This window comes from Terrapene carolina, unplaced genomic scaffold (genome assembly GCF_002925995.2).
Source record: "Terrapene carolina triunguis isolate 2854851 unplaced genomic scaffold, T_m_triunguis-2.0 Scaffold96, whole genome shotgun sequence".
Classification (NCBI taxonomy): domain Eukaryota; kingdom Metazoa; phylum Chordata; order Testudines; family Emydidae; genus Terrapene; species Terrapene triunguis.
In genome coordinates this window covers 44057766-44075825 of record NW_020664447.1, presented here as the reverse complement: position 1 = coordinate 44075825, position 18060 = coordinate 44057766, and the positions used below count along the sequence as shown (strand labels likewise).

Sequence of the window (18060 nt, the reverse complement as noted above, 5' to 3'; positions counted from 1 at the left end):
ATATGCTAAATGGTGAATGTCAAAGGAAATGCCGTGGAATTGCCCATTCTCTCAAATTTAGTGAACTGTGGCTCTGCACATTCAGAATGCCCCACAGCATAGAGTTCTGAGTCACTTAGCTTCCTTGCAGATATTATGGTATTCTATTGTCTTAGTATTGGCAACAATTTCCCTACTTTTTCTCACTTTTTTCCTGCATCTGGCTATATGCTGTTGAAGTGCAAGTATAACTGGTGTTTAATACCCTTCAAGTCACTTGTTTTTTCCTGTGTGTACATTGGCCCTTGCTGGCCTCCTTGAGGCTGTTCACAGATGGCAAGTTGCAACCTCTTGATTGCACTTAACCTTGGACAGTTTTCTGCCTTGACATCTAATGCTGACAAACTTTTATGTCAGTACAACAAGCATTGGCCCTGATTCTTCGCTGAGAATTGCACAGATGGACACCCTGTGCAAAGCCCAGTTGAAGTCAGTGGAGCTCCACACAGGGACAGGGATCCATCCAGGCAGATCTCCGTGCAGGAGTGGGGCTAGTAATGAAAGTTACAAACACTGGAAGAATAGCCCATTCTTGCTAATAGATGCAAAGGAGACAAATATCCAGCTTCTACTTCTAATTCTTGGTGAAACACACTTTACTGAGTTATAGGCTTTGAAACATGAAAATAAAGAAATTGACAAGGAGATTGTTCTTCCTGGACCGATGTACAAAGCTTTTCATTACTCAGAAGGTCAATAAGTACACTATATATGTATTTCCAGTCAACTTAATTGAGATTTTGATTGTCTAAATTGTCATTTTATACTCTGCCCCACTTCTCTACTATTACTTTTTCTTGTTTTAGTCCCAAGAAGAACTGCAAGAGTATTGCAAATGTTCTGGGATCACATATGTGACTCTTGTCTCTGAGAAAGAAGGAAATCATGTAAAGGTAAAGGTGGGGTTGGGGAGAATTTTCGTAAATACTTCAGATGAATAATCTGCTCTAATATGTGTTTTTGTGGAGCTAATACAATATTTTCTGGGGAAAGTGCTCTATAATTTAATAGTTGGCATTTCAGCTCAGTACAGTTTCAGAGTTAATAACTAGTACGAAATTACTCTGAAGAATGGATAGTGGATGGACAGCAGACCCATCTTCCTAGTTTTTTACCAGGCCCAGTCTCCCTCCTCTTTTATCTGGGGGAAAAAAAGAATCTGGTAACTTAAATACAAATCTGGTATCTTAGACTGAGTCTCATCTAAGATGTATTTGTGTATTCTTTTTAAAAGGTAGTGACCAAGTGTTACCACTATGTAATGGCTGTTTGGTGACATTATGAAATGAATTGGTGATCTCTGGCCTCTTCCAATTGGGCAGTTGTTTACATTACAAAACAAATACCAAGAAAATTGGCAGCCTTATTGGCAGCTAGCAAAATAGACAATGTTTGAGTAGACATAGAACTATGACCTACCATTTCTGTTTGTCTCTCCAGGTCAGGGTTGATGTGCAAAGGCGTTACTGTGAGGAAGCTTGAATTGCCACTGTCTGTACTGTATCTCTTCTGTGCATAAACAGAGGTTTTTGGTGCCCAAAGCTGTCACTGATTCTGGGCCATTATCTCTGCTACTTCTTTTAATCATTTTCATAAAAAAACAGTGATCTGTTAAAGTCATTTGCCCCTATATAGCATGATTGTATAACATAGCTATAATGTATAACAGTAAGATACCTTTCACTTACTTCAATTATCAATCTTCCTCTTACACTAACTGTAAGAACAAGCTGATCTTGACAATTATTTGATCATAGAGTGATGTATCTGGGCATTAAAGATACAATGAAAAAAACGCATTTAATCTTTTAAAACCTAGTGGTGATATTTTGTTACGGTAGAGCAGAAATACAAAGAGCATGTCAATATATTAAATGGCATAGCGATTCTCTAGTTTAATTAGTCTTTTCGTAATTAATAAAACAAAGACTGAGCAAATATGTGTAGGTTCAAATGCTGGAGAGTTACCTCTCTGCAAATTCAGTGAAAGGCCACCACATTCCAAATTAATCCTTTAATTTAAAACAGAGAGAGAGAGAGAACCCCTGTGTTTAACGCAGTATTTCCCCCCGGACACCAGCCAAAGGTCATTATCCTATATTAACAAGTGCAAGCGGCAAAGCCTAAGCAGTGAAAATGCAAAAGAAATTATTGTTAGTTATTTGGTTGCAGAAATCTAATCAACCAAGCCAGAGGGTTTAATTGGCCAGTGATCAGATGAACTGATAGTCTCAGTCTTATTCCATCTGATAATTGCATCTTTAATAGGTGATGAGCCTATTCAAACTTACTTTTCTTTGTTTCCACAGTATATTTATGTAGATTACCAGATTTAGCAATCTCATTAAACTCATTAAAATGTTAAATTACCATTTTGTAGGTGAAATCCTTCGAGAAGGAAAGGCAGACGGAGAAAAGGATTTTAGAGACTGACCTAGTAGAACACCTGGTCCAGAAACTGAAGACTAAAGTCTGTGATGAAAGAAGTAACAGGTAGCTGCATAAATAGTGAACAGGAGTATTCAAATTAAAGGTCATTTCATAAATCAGATTAAATATAGTCTTTCAAAATAAGACTTCCGTTGAGGTTTCTATTACATTGATTTTTAATTAAAATTACCATTGAGAAAGATTTGCCAAATTCCTTTTTGAAAAAGAAGGAAAATAATGTGATGGTATGACTTCTGTTATGTCTTGAGATTTGCCAAAGGCAACTGAGAGTAACATTTTGAAGTATTCTTCCTACTGCTTTACAGATTTAGGGCCAGATTTTCAGCTGGGCTTCTATGTGAGGAAAATTGTTCAAACTTGCAACGTGTGAGCATACCTGCCTGAACTTTGATATTTCTTATTAATTGTATCGCAGTAGCACCTATGAGCCCCTTTCGTGGACCAGGGCCTTATTGTGCTAGGTGCTGTACAAACACAGAACAAAAGAGGTCCCTGCCCCAAAAAGCTTACAGTAAAATTCTTGCATTTATCAGAATCATTCAAGTATGCACATGGGCATGTGAAAGTAGAAGCGTGGACTGAATAATCAGGTCTTTACTTTTATACTGTCACGGATGTACATGCAATAATCATTAAAAGATTGGCCTTCAGTATTATTCTTGAATAGTTTTGCAAAATGTAGCTCTGTAATAGGAAACTTCCATACTGGGACACATTTGAAGAAAAGTCCAGCTATGTGGGTGTTTTTTTAACAATTTGATTTGCAAGAAAAGCTCTTTCTTTCGCCTGTTGCTCATCTCCTCCTGCTTGATCAGGCCATGAAGTCCAACTATTTTTCCTGTTTGACATTCATTTATTGAAGTTAACATGACTGTTATGTCACAGAAGCAACTTTATATGACATAAATGCAGGATCCTATATAGGAGTAGAAAGGTAATGAAAGAGAAACCTGGTGTCTAAAATATTTCCCATTTACAATTAGTGAAAGTAGCAAGGAAATTTTGCTGTTTACTATGATTGTTGAAGACAGTTCTTTTTAAATTAACAAGTTTAACTGTGTGTTGGCATTTCTTAACTAATCAAAAATACAGGATTTAATTTGCAAATATTTATATGCTGAAAATCTTCATTACATTTTTTTCAGCTAATTGGAGTGGAGTGGAGTGAAAAGAATACAAAATACCTTTGTATGTGAAAGTTTGCTAACAGTAGCTTACATTACTGTACTACTTTTACATTGTGTCTATTTTTATAACTGTTTTTGTTTGCTTGCTTTTAGAGAAACTTCAGATAATCTCTCAGTACAAAATCTAAAAGGATCATTTGCTAATACTTCAGGTATATAATCACTAATTCTAGGCTAAAATTGACTGTTTTTGTGTACAGTAAACATTCTTTGCAATAAAGTAGTATATATTTTAATCACATTACAAGAATCGCTATAAATAAACCACAAATGTCTTTCCTTACAACTTTTACCTGGCTAGAGTTATTTCTTTCTAATCTCAAATGCTGTGTCTAAAATTTGAAAAGTTTAAATTACATTTTCCTATAAAATGCAGAAGTCATTTTATAATAAACTTACAGGAAACATGCAACCATTTTTGCTAGGCCCACCAGTTAAAATGTTCACAAGGCACGAAGGACTTTTTGCCACACTGAATAAACTAAAACTTTGTTTACAGTAGACATTTCTGATTCTATAGCTGGAAGTGGCTATCTTGCTGCAAAGTGATGTGACTTATAATGCGGACAGTGCAGAAAGCTAATGGAGACGACTTTCAACCAAGTTCCATGCTGTTTTTTCTGTTGGTTTAAGAATCAGAAGATTTTGCAGGATGAGTCCCTTTAAGTTGCAGCCACAAAAATTGCATAATTGCTTCAATAGCACCCATCAGAGTAGTCTTGACCCATTAAGATTAGTGGGGGTTAGTTTTGTTTAAAACAGGATATAACATGCTTGTTTATGTGAAGAAAGAATACGTTCTCAAACTGTTTGCATTTTAGGTTTATTTGAACCACATGGAACTTCTGTAGTGCCAAATGTGAGTGTTATAGCTCCTGAAAAATTGCCTGCTAGTGTCAGACGGCGTTATGAAACTCAGGTATATGTAGTTTTTTTTTTTTTTTTCCATATTGGTTTGAATTTTTTTTCCGGCCTGCATGTAGCTGTATGATCACAGGCTGTTTCTCCTGCAGGATCTGTGCCTCATTTAGTCCGCAGAATGGACAGTGAATGGGGCAAAGGGTTACAAGAGGAGGAAAATGGATTTTTTTCATGGGTGTAAAGCATTGAAATGGGACCCAAGGAGACCAGTTCTTGGCTCTAACACAGACTTCCCACATAACTGGGGGCAAGGCTATCATAAGAACGGCCATACTGGGTCAGACCAAAGGTCCATCAAGCCCAGTATCCTGTCCTCTGACAGTGGCCAATGGCAGGTGCCCCAAAGGGAATGAACAAACAGGTTATCATCAAGTGATCCATGCTCTGTCACCCAATCCCAGCTTCTGGCAAACAGAGGCTAGGAACACCATTCCTGCCCATCCTGGCTAATAGCCATTGATGGACCTATCTTCCATGAATCTATCTAGCTCCCTTTTGAACCCCGTTATAGTATTGGCCTTCACAACACCCTCTGTCAAGGAGTTCCACAAGTTGATGGTGCATTGTGTGAAAAAATTCTTTCTTGTATTTGTTTTAAACCTGCTACCTATTAATTTAATTTGGTGGCCCCTTGTTCTTGTATTATGAGAAGGAGTAAATAACACTTCCTTATTTTCTTTCTTTATACCACTCATGATTTTATAGACTTCTATCATATCCCCCCTTAAGTTGCCTCTTTTCCAAGCAGAAAAGTCCCAGTCTTATTAATCTCTCCTCATACGGAAGCCGTTCTATACCTCTAATCATTTTTGTTGCCCTTTTCTGAACCTTTTCCAATTCCAATATATCTTTTTTGAGATGGGGCGACCACATCTGCATGCAGTATTCAAGGTGTGGGCGTACTATGGATTTACATAGAGGCAATATGTTATTTTCTGTCATAATGCATGTGTACAAGAGATCTCAGTGAAGATGCTATGGGGAACCTTAATTCTGGCATTTCCTGACTTTTGAGTGCTTAAGAAAATGTTAAGGTTACAAGTTAAACATAGATTTTGTATTTAGTGTGTATGCAGTGGACTCAAACGTTTGCCCTCTATAATTTAATGTTTCATTATGGCCTCTCAAGCTAGGGGGTGCAAGCAAAAGTTTTCCAACATGATGCATACTAACTGTGCCCCGCTTTGCCAAAAACAAAATGTTTAGTGGTATAATGTTAGACCACTGTATGAAAGAGAGATGGAGTTTTCCTCACTTGGATGCTAACAATGTACCAAACGTAAGAAAAAAAAAGAACAGGCTCCAATCCAAAGTGGATAGAAAATTCAGGATTTACTGGCTTCCAAAATACTTGGATATCTATGATGGGATATAATTTTCCTTCCGTATCAGCAAAACCCATTTTTAATGCAAGAATGCAACCATTTTTATAGACTGCTGGATTCTCATCCTGCTTCAGAAAGGAGGCAGTAATGTAATGGGACTGAATGCACCAGCAGTTCAATATCCTATTGCCCAAAATGCAGCTATCTTCTCTGAACTGCAGAGGAGCTACAGTGTATTCCAGGACTGCCTTCTGTGATTCTACTGCCAATTTCTGATTAAAGTAGTGTCTTCTCTTATCTTTGGGAAAGGTGGCCTCCACTAGTGCCCAGGAACAGCATAACTTTGACTCTGTCTAGGGAAATTCATAATCATGTGTTAATTCTGCCTAACCTCAATAGTCCTAGTATCATCTCTCCTACCATTCTACTCCTAATTGGCAAAAATACTTCATGAGTGGACATGAGCCCTGTGCTCATGCTCCTGACATTAATGTAAGATGCCCGCATATTCCTAGTTAACAATTGACCATCTGTCATATCAAAGTTAATTATCGAGAATTAAATCTTACGTTTCCTGAAATAGAAAACAAAGGTTCCCAACTTCAGTGTAACAGGAGAAATTTGTATGCAACTTTTACCCACTATTAATTTTAATTTGCAGGTACAAACAAGACTCCAGACCTTCATTACTAATCTGCAACAGAAAACAAGTGAGATTGAAATTTTAGCCGTAAGTCTGTTTGCTACAGCCTAAATGAAATGGCAAATGCTTGGTCATTAGAGTCTTTAATGTTAATTGCTAGCAAGGTAGCTGTCACCAGCTGTAATCTCAAATTTTAGAATTGGCAATTGTAACCAAATTTAGAAATCTATTGTAAAATAAAACCCACACAATGTTTAGCTAGTATATTGAGAAAGCTTCCTGCTGTATTAATTGAGACTGTTGCATATAGTAAAATGTTTACATTTTAACTATTTGCACCTCTAACTCCTGTGTGGTGGTGGATTTAATATTAATTTGTTGCTGCATCTTATCACTATAAAGCACATTTAAATGTTACTTTCTGGGTTCCCTCTCAACACTTTCTGAAGAGGTTAAAAATAGTGCATCCTTCCTATGTGCCCTTTAGGAATAAGCATGTTTACCTTTTTTGAAATTAAGGGAAGACTTTCCATGTACACAGATGAACTCTGCCAAACATAAATTGTCTTTGGAAATGCCTAACATTCTGATGCAGTCCAAATGTGTTTGCAAAACTTCTTTATAAATTAGAGATTAAATTTTGACCCCTTTTTTGAGAACTGAGATTTTCACGTGGCCAGAATGATGACAGGAATAGAACTGGAAAAATACGTTACTTTTACTTGTTAAACTATATAACATTTGATTCCTTGACATTTACCACTTTGCCCTATTTTTGCAGGTAGATCTGTCAAAAGAAACTCTCATACACTTCTTGTCACTAGAGGTAAGCAATGAGTTGTGTATATGTAATTTGGATTAAACAGTAGGTTTTCAAAGGTTTAAAGTTAATGGAGTGAAATCCTGTCCTTATTGAAGTTAATGGTAAAATTCTCACCCCCGTTTTTTGTTGTTGTTTTTTTAAAAGAGTTTAAGAAAGGCTAAACAATTCTGTACAGACACAAAGGGTTTAGAACAAGCCTTGAAAAATCCATTTGCCAAATGCACGAGTAGGAAACTTTCCCTCTTGAGCTTGGTGGAGTCCTTAGCCAACAATTTTTGCAGAAGTTCAGCTTTCATTTAAAATAAAGAAAAGGTTTTCAGTCTTTGTTCATGAAGATACCCTGCTGAATGTGAATAGAGCAGTGTTGGCTTGAGTTGTGGCTGCTCCTGGCTTTCCCAGGCAGCAGCCATTGAAATTAACATGATTCTGATTCGTTTTCTGGTTACTGCTCAGAACCCTGTGAGCTACAGTGTATAATGCGAGTTTTGTTCTGCTGCAGCAAGGGAGTACACCGCAGCAAAGGTGTGTGATGGAGTTCTTAGTGAGGGAGGATGACCCAAACAGCATAAGATGAGGAATTGAGTCAATAAGCAAAAACCCATCCCCATTTCTCAATGCTGTTGGGAAGTTGAGCTGAGGATGTATTATGGTACTGTGGACTTCCCCTACAAGTCAGGAGACTCTGAAGCAGTGGGAGGGAAAGGGGTGGCTTTTATATCCGTTCAGGGAAAAACCCCATCCTGTGGCAGAGGGGACCAAAGAATGATCTGGTGCATGTACATGTGAAAGAACAGGGGTGGGACAGGAGAATCAAGTGTTTCTACAATGGTGATAACTCTGTAGAGGAAAAGTGGGCCACTCCAGCCTTCACAGCATGATGCTGCTGCTGTTGTACTGTAGGAGGGGAGAAGCTGATCACCAGCAGCCTCCTTACAAAGATCTCTGCTATAACAGAGTCAAGTTGTACATGCAGTTTTGTGCATTTTGTTTCAAGAAGCTAGTGCTTTGGCAGGTTAAGAAATAGAGTATTGCTAGTCTGTCTGCATGACCTTCAGAAAAGTGAACCCTCCCCTCAGCGACACTATTTTTTTTCATTCATAATGAAATGTAATATATACGAAAATTCCTCGTCCTTTTTCCTTACAGTATGATGGAGATGAACAAGCCTTTTACACGACTGTAAAACAACTGATGTCACGATTGCCAAAGCAGAGATACCTACAAGCCGTTTGTGATGAAATTTACAATATCAAAATGGAAAAGAGGTAAAGATATTTGTTATACTACTGTAGGTGCTGCAACAATTGAGCTGTTCCACACATTTGAACTGTGGTAAATAAGCTGCTGTAAATTTTCTCTAGAGAAAGGCAAAGAATGCACCTTCTTGAAAAGTGTCTTACTCCATATAAATATTTCCTAAAATTACTCCTGTTTATCTTAGGTTGAACACACGTGACTGGTCCTCTTGTCCCCATTTTTATAGTCTTAAGGTGTGACCTAACATTCATCTAAACACCACAAAAAGAACGAGGAGTACTTGTGGCATCTTAGAGACTAACGAATTTATTTGAGCATAAGCGTTCGTGGGTCTGATGAAGTGGGGCTTTAGCCCACGAACGCTTATGCTCAAATAAATTTGTTAGTCTCTAAGGTGCCACAAGTACTCCTCGTTCTTTTTGCTGATATGGCTACCATGGCTACCACGCTGAAACCTAAACACCACAGTTTATATAACTATAAATAAGTAACTGAGCTGTGGGACATGTAAATTCTTGACAGGGAGATGTTAGTCAACATTTAATCATCACATTTTCCTCTCTGGGTAATTTACACATTTGGCAGCATAACTAGTAACAGATTTGGACAGATGTGGGTTCTGACAGCTGGGAATCTTTGTTCTCTTATGTCAGCTGTGCAGAATTTCCCTTCTGACACAAAGACTTGGACTTCAGGACTGTTCAGTATCCATGGTTCCCACTGATTTTGGTGGAAGCTGCGGGTATTTGGCATAGGTGAAAAGGTTAAGGACCTTTTAAACAAACTCTTTCCATTGATATATAGTAAAACATAGCATAAAATACCCTCAGCATAAATGCAGAAAATAAATGTGTAGATGAAGAAAATAATTTAGAACTCAAAATGCCTGGTTTAACTTTTCATTGACCATTTCATTCTCTTAAAAATTGAATATTTCAAAGTTAATATTTAACTTTCTGTGCATTTTGTTGAGAGCCACTCTTCCCCCTCCAACATGAGAGCAGTATTCAGTTAACTTTGGTGAACCATTCAATGAGACTAGAATTTGGCTTTCTAATAATAGTGCCTTTCAGTACTGAAGATATCAAACACTTTAGAAGACAATGACACAGACACTAATCATGCATTAACAGCTCAGACAAATTCCAGTATTCCTCAACAGCTTGTAAAGCTTTGAATACTAAAACCCAGTGACTGCACTCTCTCCTTTAGTAGGAGACTTCCAGAGGATCTTCTGTTAACTTTTTTTAGTTGTTTAGATAACACTTCCACACTCAACCTCTACTTTATATGAGGAGAAAAAAATAAATTTGAGGCAGAACCTTATCAGAAAAGAAACTTAAGTATATTAAAGTTGAGTGTAGAGATAATTGTTATTTAGGGTAGCAAAAAGAGGTATAATGAGGAAAGGGTTGAAATTAGGAGTAAAAATGTAGGCTAAATTTTAGGAAAAGCTTTGACAGTGACGTCTGTTCAGGGAAATTGTAGAAATACCATTACTTGGATCCTTTTAAAATAAGTGGACATAATACAAGAAAAATTATTTAGAACAAGCCTGCATTTACAGCAGGATTGACTAATGATGTACAATAAGATCTTTCTTATCTCTAATCTCTTAGGGTCTTAGAGTAAATTATGGCCTCTGAATTCTCCTGTCTCTAGAAATTACTATTTTTGGAGGGTTTAGAATGATCACTGACTTACTCTGTTCTCTTGAAGGTAAATTCTAACACTGTCCTTTTTCCTCTACAGAATTCCTGTGCTTATCCTGTACTCTTATCGAGATGACTACTACAAAATTCTGTTTTAGTTCTAAATTCTGTTGGTGGGATGCTTAAATAGCATGTGACTCTACCAAAAGATACATAATCTGGAACCAAAACCATTAATCAAATAATGTGAAATAATTGTTGCACATTCATTATGACTTTTCTGATATAGGAATATATACTTCATGAAATTTCAGTAAGCTGTGAGATAAAGAGACTCAGGCAATTACTGCCTTTATTTTTTTAGTGTGTAGTGGCCAGCTTCATACTTTGCATTTTTATATGTAAAACGTATTAAAAGTGTCATAAAAAAGTTCAAAATAAATGTTAAATGGTCATGTTTCTTAATGCACAGTCAGATTACTGAAAGACACTGTACCTTACACTTCTAAAACTTTTCTTGTAATAGTATTTGCTTGCACAATAATCAGTGTTAAGTAAGGAAAGTGGATGGGAAAGTGCAACTGACTCAGCAAAAGAATTGCAGAGCTGTTCCAGAATGTCTATAACTTGCAGCTGCCTTAGAACATCAGTTAATGCTGCAGCCTACTGAATAGTACTATAACTAAATTTCTTTTAAAAAAAGCTATTTTAAGTAGGTAGCCAGTGTTTTTCAAATATGTATGGCATTAATCATCAGTATACGGGATAAAAACCCCATGAATGTTCTTACTCAACTGTGATCTTAAAATAAGGGGTCTTACAATCCCCTTATATAACATTCACTTCCTGTGTAAGCCAGCTGCAGATGGTGGAGGAGCAAGAATCAGTAGGAATGAATTTTACAAAACTAATATAAAACAGATCTTTTTGGAATGGAGGACAGGTTTGCTTTGAAAATAAATACTATTGTGTCCCAACAGCTTAAGTACAGAGAGAAAAGCAATAAAATCATGGGGGAGAGGGAGTGCATTTTAGGAATGATTTTTAAAAGTAAAGGTATAAGTGGACTTAAGATGCCCCAGCAACCTTAACTTACCCCCCCTTGTGCATCTAGAGGGGAGTTTTCTAATAGTTACAGACCCACCATTTCCACTCTGCTGTCATTGCTCTTCCTTTATATGGCCGCAGTGACAGCCTCTTCTCTCAGCTCTGAGATCTGGCTGCAGGAAGGACCAATTTCAGGGAAAGTCTTGGCTCAGAGCATACTCAGTACAGATAGCAGCATATTTAGGGAATTTTGCTAACATGCCTCTAAGCATGTCCAATGTTGATTGTTAGAGGCTTATAACCACAGTTAACTCAGACAATTAACTGAAAAAAATGAATCACAATTAATCGGAGTTTTAATTGCACTGTTAAAGAATAAAATACCAATTGAAATGTATTGAATATTGTGGATGTTTTTCTACATTTTCAAATATATTTATTTCAGTTACAACAAAAATATAAAGTGAGCCCTGTACACCTTGTATTCTATATATATTTGCACTGAACAATAGTATTTTTCAATTCACCTAATACAAGTACAATCTCTATCATGAAAGTTGAGCTTACAAATGTAGAATTGGGAACAAAAAAATAACTGCATTCAAAAATAAAACAATGTAAAACTTGAGCCTACAAGTCCACTCAGTCTTACTTCTTGTTCAGCCAGTCGCTAAGACAAACAAGTTTGTTTACATTTACGGGAAATAATGCTGCCCGTTTCTTATTTACATCAACCGAATGTGAGACGAGGTGTTCGCATGGCACTTTTGTAGCCACCATTGCAAGGTATTTACATGCCAGTGATACTAAACATTCGTATACCCCTTCATGCTTCAGTCACAATTCCAGAGGACATGCTTCCATGCTGATGATGCTTGTTAAAAAAATAATGCATTAATTAAATTTGTGACTGAACTCCTTGGGGGGAGAATTGTATGTCTCCTGCTCTATTTTACCCTCATTCTGCCATATATTTCATGTTATAGCTGTCTCTGATGATGACTCAACACATGTTGATCATTTTAAGAATGCTTTCACTGTAGATTTGACAAAATGCAAAGAAGGTACCAATGTGACATTTCTAAAGATAGCTACAGCACTCAACCGAAGCTTTAAGAATCTGAAGTACCTTTGAAAATTTGAGGACGACAAGGCGTGGAGCATGCTTTCAGAAGTCTTAAAAGAGCAACACTCCAATGCAGAAACTACAGAACCCAAACCACCAAAAAAGAAAATCAACCTTCTGCTGATGGCATCTCACTCAGATGATGAAAATGAACATGCATCAGTCTGCACTGCTTTGGATTGTTATCCAGCAGAACCCATCATCAGCATGGCCGCATGTCCTCTGGAATGATGATTAAAGCATGATGGGACATATGAATCTTTAGTGCATCTGGCACATAAATATCTTGCGACGCCAGCTACAACTGTGCCATGTGAATGTCTGGTCTCACTTTCAGGTGACATTGTAAACAAGAAGCGGACAGCATTATCTCCTGCAAATGTAAACAAACCTGTTTGTCTTAGTGATTGGCTGAACAAGAAGTAGGACAGGGTGGACTTGTAGGCTCTGAAGTTTTACATTTTTGAATGCGGGTTTTTTTTTTGTTCCCAATTCTACATTTGTAAGTTAACTTTCATGATAGAGATTGCACTACAGTACTTCTATTAGGTGAATTGAAAAATACTATGTTTTTTTACAGTGCAAATATTTGTAATCAAAAACAAATATAAAATGAGCACCATACAGTTTGTATTCTCTGTTGTAAGTGAAATCAATATAGTTGAAAATTTAGAAAACATCCAAAACTATTTAAATAAATGCTTTTCTATTATTAACAGCACGATTAATCGCTTGACAGCCCTACTATAACACAATCAAGGTTGGGTGGAATTTCTCCAGGACAACGTAAGACACCTCTCTGATCCCCACCACCTGCAAAGTTTCAAGTCCTTACTCCACACTATGGAGGTGCTAAAACTGTTCCACTGAGAAACTAAGAATCTTTCCTAAACCACAGTTTCAGAAACAGCTAAACTGTTAGCTGTAACTTTCCCCACCAAAAAAAAAACCATGACAGCCCAAGGAGAACCCCAACATGGAAAATTCAAGCCCAAAAGGTTAGCAATGTTAAGTGAGAACAGGATCTTAGGATGGAAAGGTTTAGGCAATCCTAAGCTCTTTGGGGTAGGGACTGTATTCTTAGTTTGCATTGTGCCTACCAGACCTTGATCCTGGTCCACAACTGGGGCTCCTAAGTGGTATGATAATATAGACCTTCATCCCAGTCCCCCTTATAATTAAGGGTACAACTTTATTTACAGGATTGCTTAACTTTGTCTTTTGTTTGGGGGGGAGGGAAGGGCAGGGGTTTCTGCCACTCAAACGTCCAGCAGCTTTCCCCATTCTGAGAGTTTCATTGACCCTAGCACAAGTACAGCATTTGGTTTGACTACACAGGTATACAGTGCCTTTATTTAAGCTGCTTACGGTATGGTATGCCATCTTAGTCCTGTACTCAAGTGAACTTTCCAGTGCTGCAGTCTCTCTGGCCCTTTATTACATAGCTAGCCTTAGTATGACCCTCCTACATGCTGCTATCAAACTTTACCTTCAGCAAAGAGTGTCCAGAGGAATTACCTTCCACTTACTCCAGGGGAGGGGCCACTAGTTTTTTAGAACAGAAATTATAGACAACTCAGAATGCTACAAGAAAATTCCATACTTATTTATACAAGTACAAAAGGTCACTATGTATGTGCAGGAGGAGGGGTTCTAATGCCTGTATCACTACTTGTAAGTAGTACAAGACCTGTGTGACTGGCTTGGATCCCCACTGTAAACATGGACTAGTATATGATCAGACTAATTCACTAAAGACCAATACAATTACAGTAGTCATTTCAACCAAATGCATTTCTGATTGTTTAATAAGAACAAGCAAATACTACTATATTTACAATTTTCAGAGTGGTAGCAATATAACCATTCAAAGTAAGCAGCACCCAATAATGAGACTTTTACTAAAACAGTCATTGCAATTGTAACGTGAAGCTCTAGGACTTGCTTTTTTTGGTCTTGACCTCTTAACCTCCAACCACTTCTAGAAGCTAAAACAGAAAAAAGTCAATGTTCCCACTAATTCTCAACTTCCTTACTTAGTTTACATGGGGCTTATCTACAGAATTAGGCTTTCATTCACTAAAGATCTATTCTTACTTTGCCCTTGTGACCACCCACTGCATCCCCCAAAACAGTTTACACTGACTATCCTGTGTAACAAAACACAGCAGCTGAGAGTGAAGAGGTTTCAGTCTAATCCTGTGAATATTCCTGCCAAATAATCTACAGAAACCACCTTTTATTTTCATTTTATTTAAGTGAAGGTACTATTCACATCTCAGTATTCTACTGCCAAAAGAAAGCGTTGACTTAGGAAAAAATGGACTTTGAAGGCTAGAATGCAAGTCTTGCAGTGATGGAAAGACATTCTGTTCCATCACTGGGTTGCTTTACTTTTCTTATTTTTGCTTTTCTTGTCTTTCTTCTTCAGGCCATCCATGTTAGCTCTCAACAGGTTGGAATAGGCCTGCAATCATGAAATAAGCATCTTTAAGATAGACCAAATACTCAGAGGCAGTGCACTGGAGTCAAAAATAAAAATTATACAAAATCTCCATTTTAGATAACCTATATTTCCACATAGCTCCTTTTTACAGAATGTTCAAACTCATCAGGAAACCACCCTTTTCTTCCCCACAATGACACAAGAGTTAAATAAGATGCTTTGGAGAATTTCATGCAAATGGAGAGACCATATACATATCAAGATTTGGAAGCATCTGTCCTATAACTTTAAGTATTTAACCAACCCATCCATTTAGGGATGGGAGAATGATTTGTAGCTTTCCATGGCTTATCTTAAATTATTGAATATTCCTCCTTACAATACAGAAGAACAAAAAGAGAAGAAGAGAGAGAACATAGGAAACTTACCATCTGGAATTTATTTACTTCCTTTGAGCTTACCTGTGAAAAGCAAATTCGGGTGTTAAGCATAAAATACTGGAAACATTTTATCCTAGGACTAAAAATTTCAATAGACATTTTCCTGTCAGTTAAACACTAGGTCCCACCTAGCAGCACTTATGTCTGATCAAGTGATCACATTCAATCTCATGAAGAGTTGGCATCAAAATAGGTTCAGAGACCACATGTGGAGGGGTAACAGGAAAGTACTCTTGGTAACAGATCTAGTTTTTTGGAGGACTATTTCCCTCTCCTACCACCACCAATTTAAGTCACCTCTTAGTAAAAGGGCAGCATTTCCTCTCCAAATCTACAAACTTTCAAACAGTGAACAATCCTCAGTGTAAAGTCCCAAGCCAATTACATCTGCTTATTCCAGTGCCTTCCACTTCTGACTAGATTACAGACTAAATTATCCTGGCTAGTTTTTCAACATAATGTACTCTCTTCAGATTCCTTTTCATTCATTTGTGACATTCATTCAAGTTCTCCCACAGCACATTCAAACTCTCTCAGGAACACTGAGCCCCATATCGCCAGCATCCAAATGCCCATGCTATCTTCATATGCCCAAGCTGTGACTGCTCTCAGACCTGACACTGATGGTTTATTCACCACATGTAAAAATTCCAGACAATGCTACATGAGCTAAAGTTGGCCTTCAGCCTGAATGATGCAGGCAATTATTTCAGGAACAAACTAGTTTGCACGCTCTCTCTGACCCAGATTTGCTACTTACCACTGTGCTAATCTTCTTCTTCCCATCCGTTGCTCTCAGAAGACATTTATTGTCCGCTGGCTCAAAACCTTCCACATGGCCCTTACGTGGAATGGGTTTTGTTCGACCATCATCTGTGTTGAAAACCAAAGGCATGTCATAATCTGTTTATCCAGATTTTATTGAAACAGATAAATTTTTCCAAACTCTCAGTGCATCAAGAGGATGCCAACCACCACCACCACCACCACCAACCTGTATACCACTAGCTTGTAAAGCAATTTGGAATCCAAGACACCATATCAAAGATTTTTCTGCACAGGTTATACCCTGAAGCTATGCAGCATATGCCTCCCCTCAGGAACGGATAGTGAGCTATTTTGCTGGCCCAGTTCACCTCCTCTCTACAGCATTTATAAATCTGAGAAATAAAATTTCCATAATATCTCTTTTAAAAAGTTCCAATGAGAGCTGTTCAACATTTCATTGCAATGTTTAAATTTCAAACAGTGCATCACTAACAATTTGAAAGTGAAACGACTTGACTTTTCTTTGCCTAAGCTGAGAGAAATGCAAACAGTACACAAAGAGCATAAATCGCTTCACCTGGATTTTTTAAACTCTTATTTAATGATAAGAGTATTAGGAACAGGAGAACTTTGATTTAAACCGACAGTGTTCCTTTAATCCAATATAAAGGCACTGATACTTACATTTTTTCAGTGTTATGTAAACACTCCCTGAGGTTCTGCATTTTTGAAAAAGCCTTGTTAGTTCTGTCAAGAACTGTAAATGAAAGAAGAGACCCATCTCTGGTTAAGACCACGGGGGAGGGAGGAGGGCAATAGACATGGAAGTTTTCTGCTAGGTAGCAAATATTGCCATTCTCAATGTAATTAACGGCAGATGTCTCATTAAAGTAGCATTCTTACAACACAATGCTTCCCAGCAACATATACACAGAATTTGCATGGATTAAACCAGTGCAGGTGTTGTATGAAGAAAGTATTTATATAACTTCCTTCACCCAAAAGACAGAGGGAGCTAAGCTATTTAAAGTAGCCCTGATGGGAACACTGTTTTTATCAACAATGTTTTGTAAAATCTAGAAGTTAGTAGCATCCGTATTATCATTACTATGTTCTTTTATAACAGTTTATATTTTTAAAATCAGAGGAAGACACTTCAGCTTGATTTAGACACTTTCTTGAGCGTTTGCAAATCAAGCAGAGCAGCACTTTGCTGGGATGAGAGAACCTGAAAGTCAGGCCGACCCCACGGTGTCTGTCACTGGTCCCTGCTGAGCGCAATGCCAGGGGGAACCAACCCCGCAGGTGGTGAAAGGGTCACTAAGAGCCGGTCCGCCGCAGCGCTACTGTTCTTCAGCTGGCCAAGGTCCCTTTCAAGCAACCGCTGCCTGCAACCAGACTGACTAGCCGCAGCCGAAGCCCCGGGCTCGTAGGCGAGGCCCGGGGCCTTGCCGGCCCCTGGGGTTTATGGGCAGGGGACACCTTGCCCCGAGGAGTGTGTCCAAGTGGGCACTGAGCGGCCCGGCCCCGCGGGGACCCGTACATGCCGCACGGGAGCGGCTCCGCTCCGGACAGAGGCCGAAGGGGCGCCCGGCAGCCCCCGCCGGCCTGGGGCCCATGGAGCGGGATGGGCCGGGGGCAGCCCCGCGCGGCCGGGCCCGCACCTGCTCGCTCTCCAGCAGCACCATCGCGCCGACCCGCCGCCGCCTGCCCCGGAAGCGGAAGAGTCGCTCCGAGCTCGCACCATGAAGCGCGGGGCGGGGCAGCTGCTCCCTGCCGACCCCCGCGCGCAGCCTGAGAGCGCCTGGGGCCGGGGGACTGTGCTACGGGTCCCGCCTGAGTCTGTCCCGGGACGCTGCAGCCTCGGCCCCGGGCGTCTCCCTGTCAGCCCGGCTGGGGTCGGGGGTCCTGGGGAGCCGCCGTGTGCGCGCCCCC

At 38.9% G+C, this 18060-nt stretch overlaps 2 protein-coding genes across 2 annotated transcripts in view; one reads left to right on the top strand and one right to left on the bottom strand.

Annotated features, from left to right (window-relative positions):
- The window catches only part of EIF2AK4 (eukaryotic translation initiation factor 2 alpha kinase 4), a 73718-nt gene extending 62976 nt beyond the window's left edge, over positions 1 to 10742 (top strand). Inside the window, exons 32-39 of the mRNA XM_026651208.2 lie at positions 846 to 932; positions 2420 to 2532; positions 3771 to 3829; positions 4499 to 4596; positions 6585 to 6653; positions 7348 to 7392; positions 8536 to 8654; positions 10399 to 10742. Of these exons, the coding sequence (XP_026506993.1) occupies positions 846 to 932; positions 2420 to 2532; positions 3771 to 3829; positions 4499 to 4596; positions 6585 to 6653; positions 7348 to 7392; positions 8536 to 8654; positions 10399 to 10456 (648 nt within the window). The 3' untranslated portion in view covers positions 10457 to 10742. The remainder of the gene's footprint in view (positions 1 to 845; positions 933 to 2419; positions 2533 to 3770; positions 3830 to 4498; positions 4597 to 6584; positions 6654 to 7347; positions 7393 to 8535; positions 8655 to 10398) is intronic.
- A 3519-nt stretch (positions 10743 to 14261) lies between these two features.
- On the bottom strand, positions 14262 to 17839 carry SRP14 (signal recognition particle 14). Its single transcript, XM_024195610.3, has 5 exons — positions 17790 to 17839; positions 16810 to 16882; positions 16118 to 16230; positions 15346 to 15378; positions 14262 to 14938 (listed from the first exon to the last, which is right to left on the bottom strand). Exons 1-5 carry the CDS (start codon positions 17811 to 17813, stop codon positions 14849 to 14851), a joined length of 333 nt encoding a protein of 110 aa, XP_024051378.1. The 5' UTR covers positions 17814 to 17839; the 3' UTR covers positions 14262 to 14848.
- Positions 17840 to 18060: the final 221 nt, after the last annotated feature.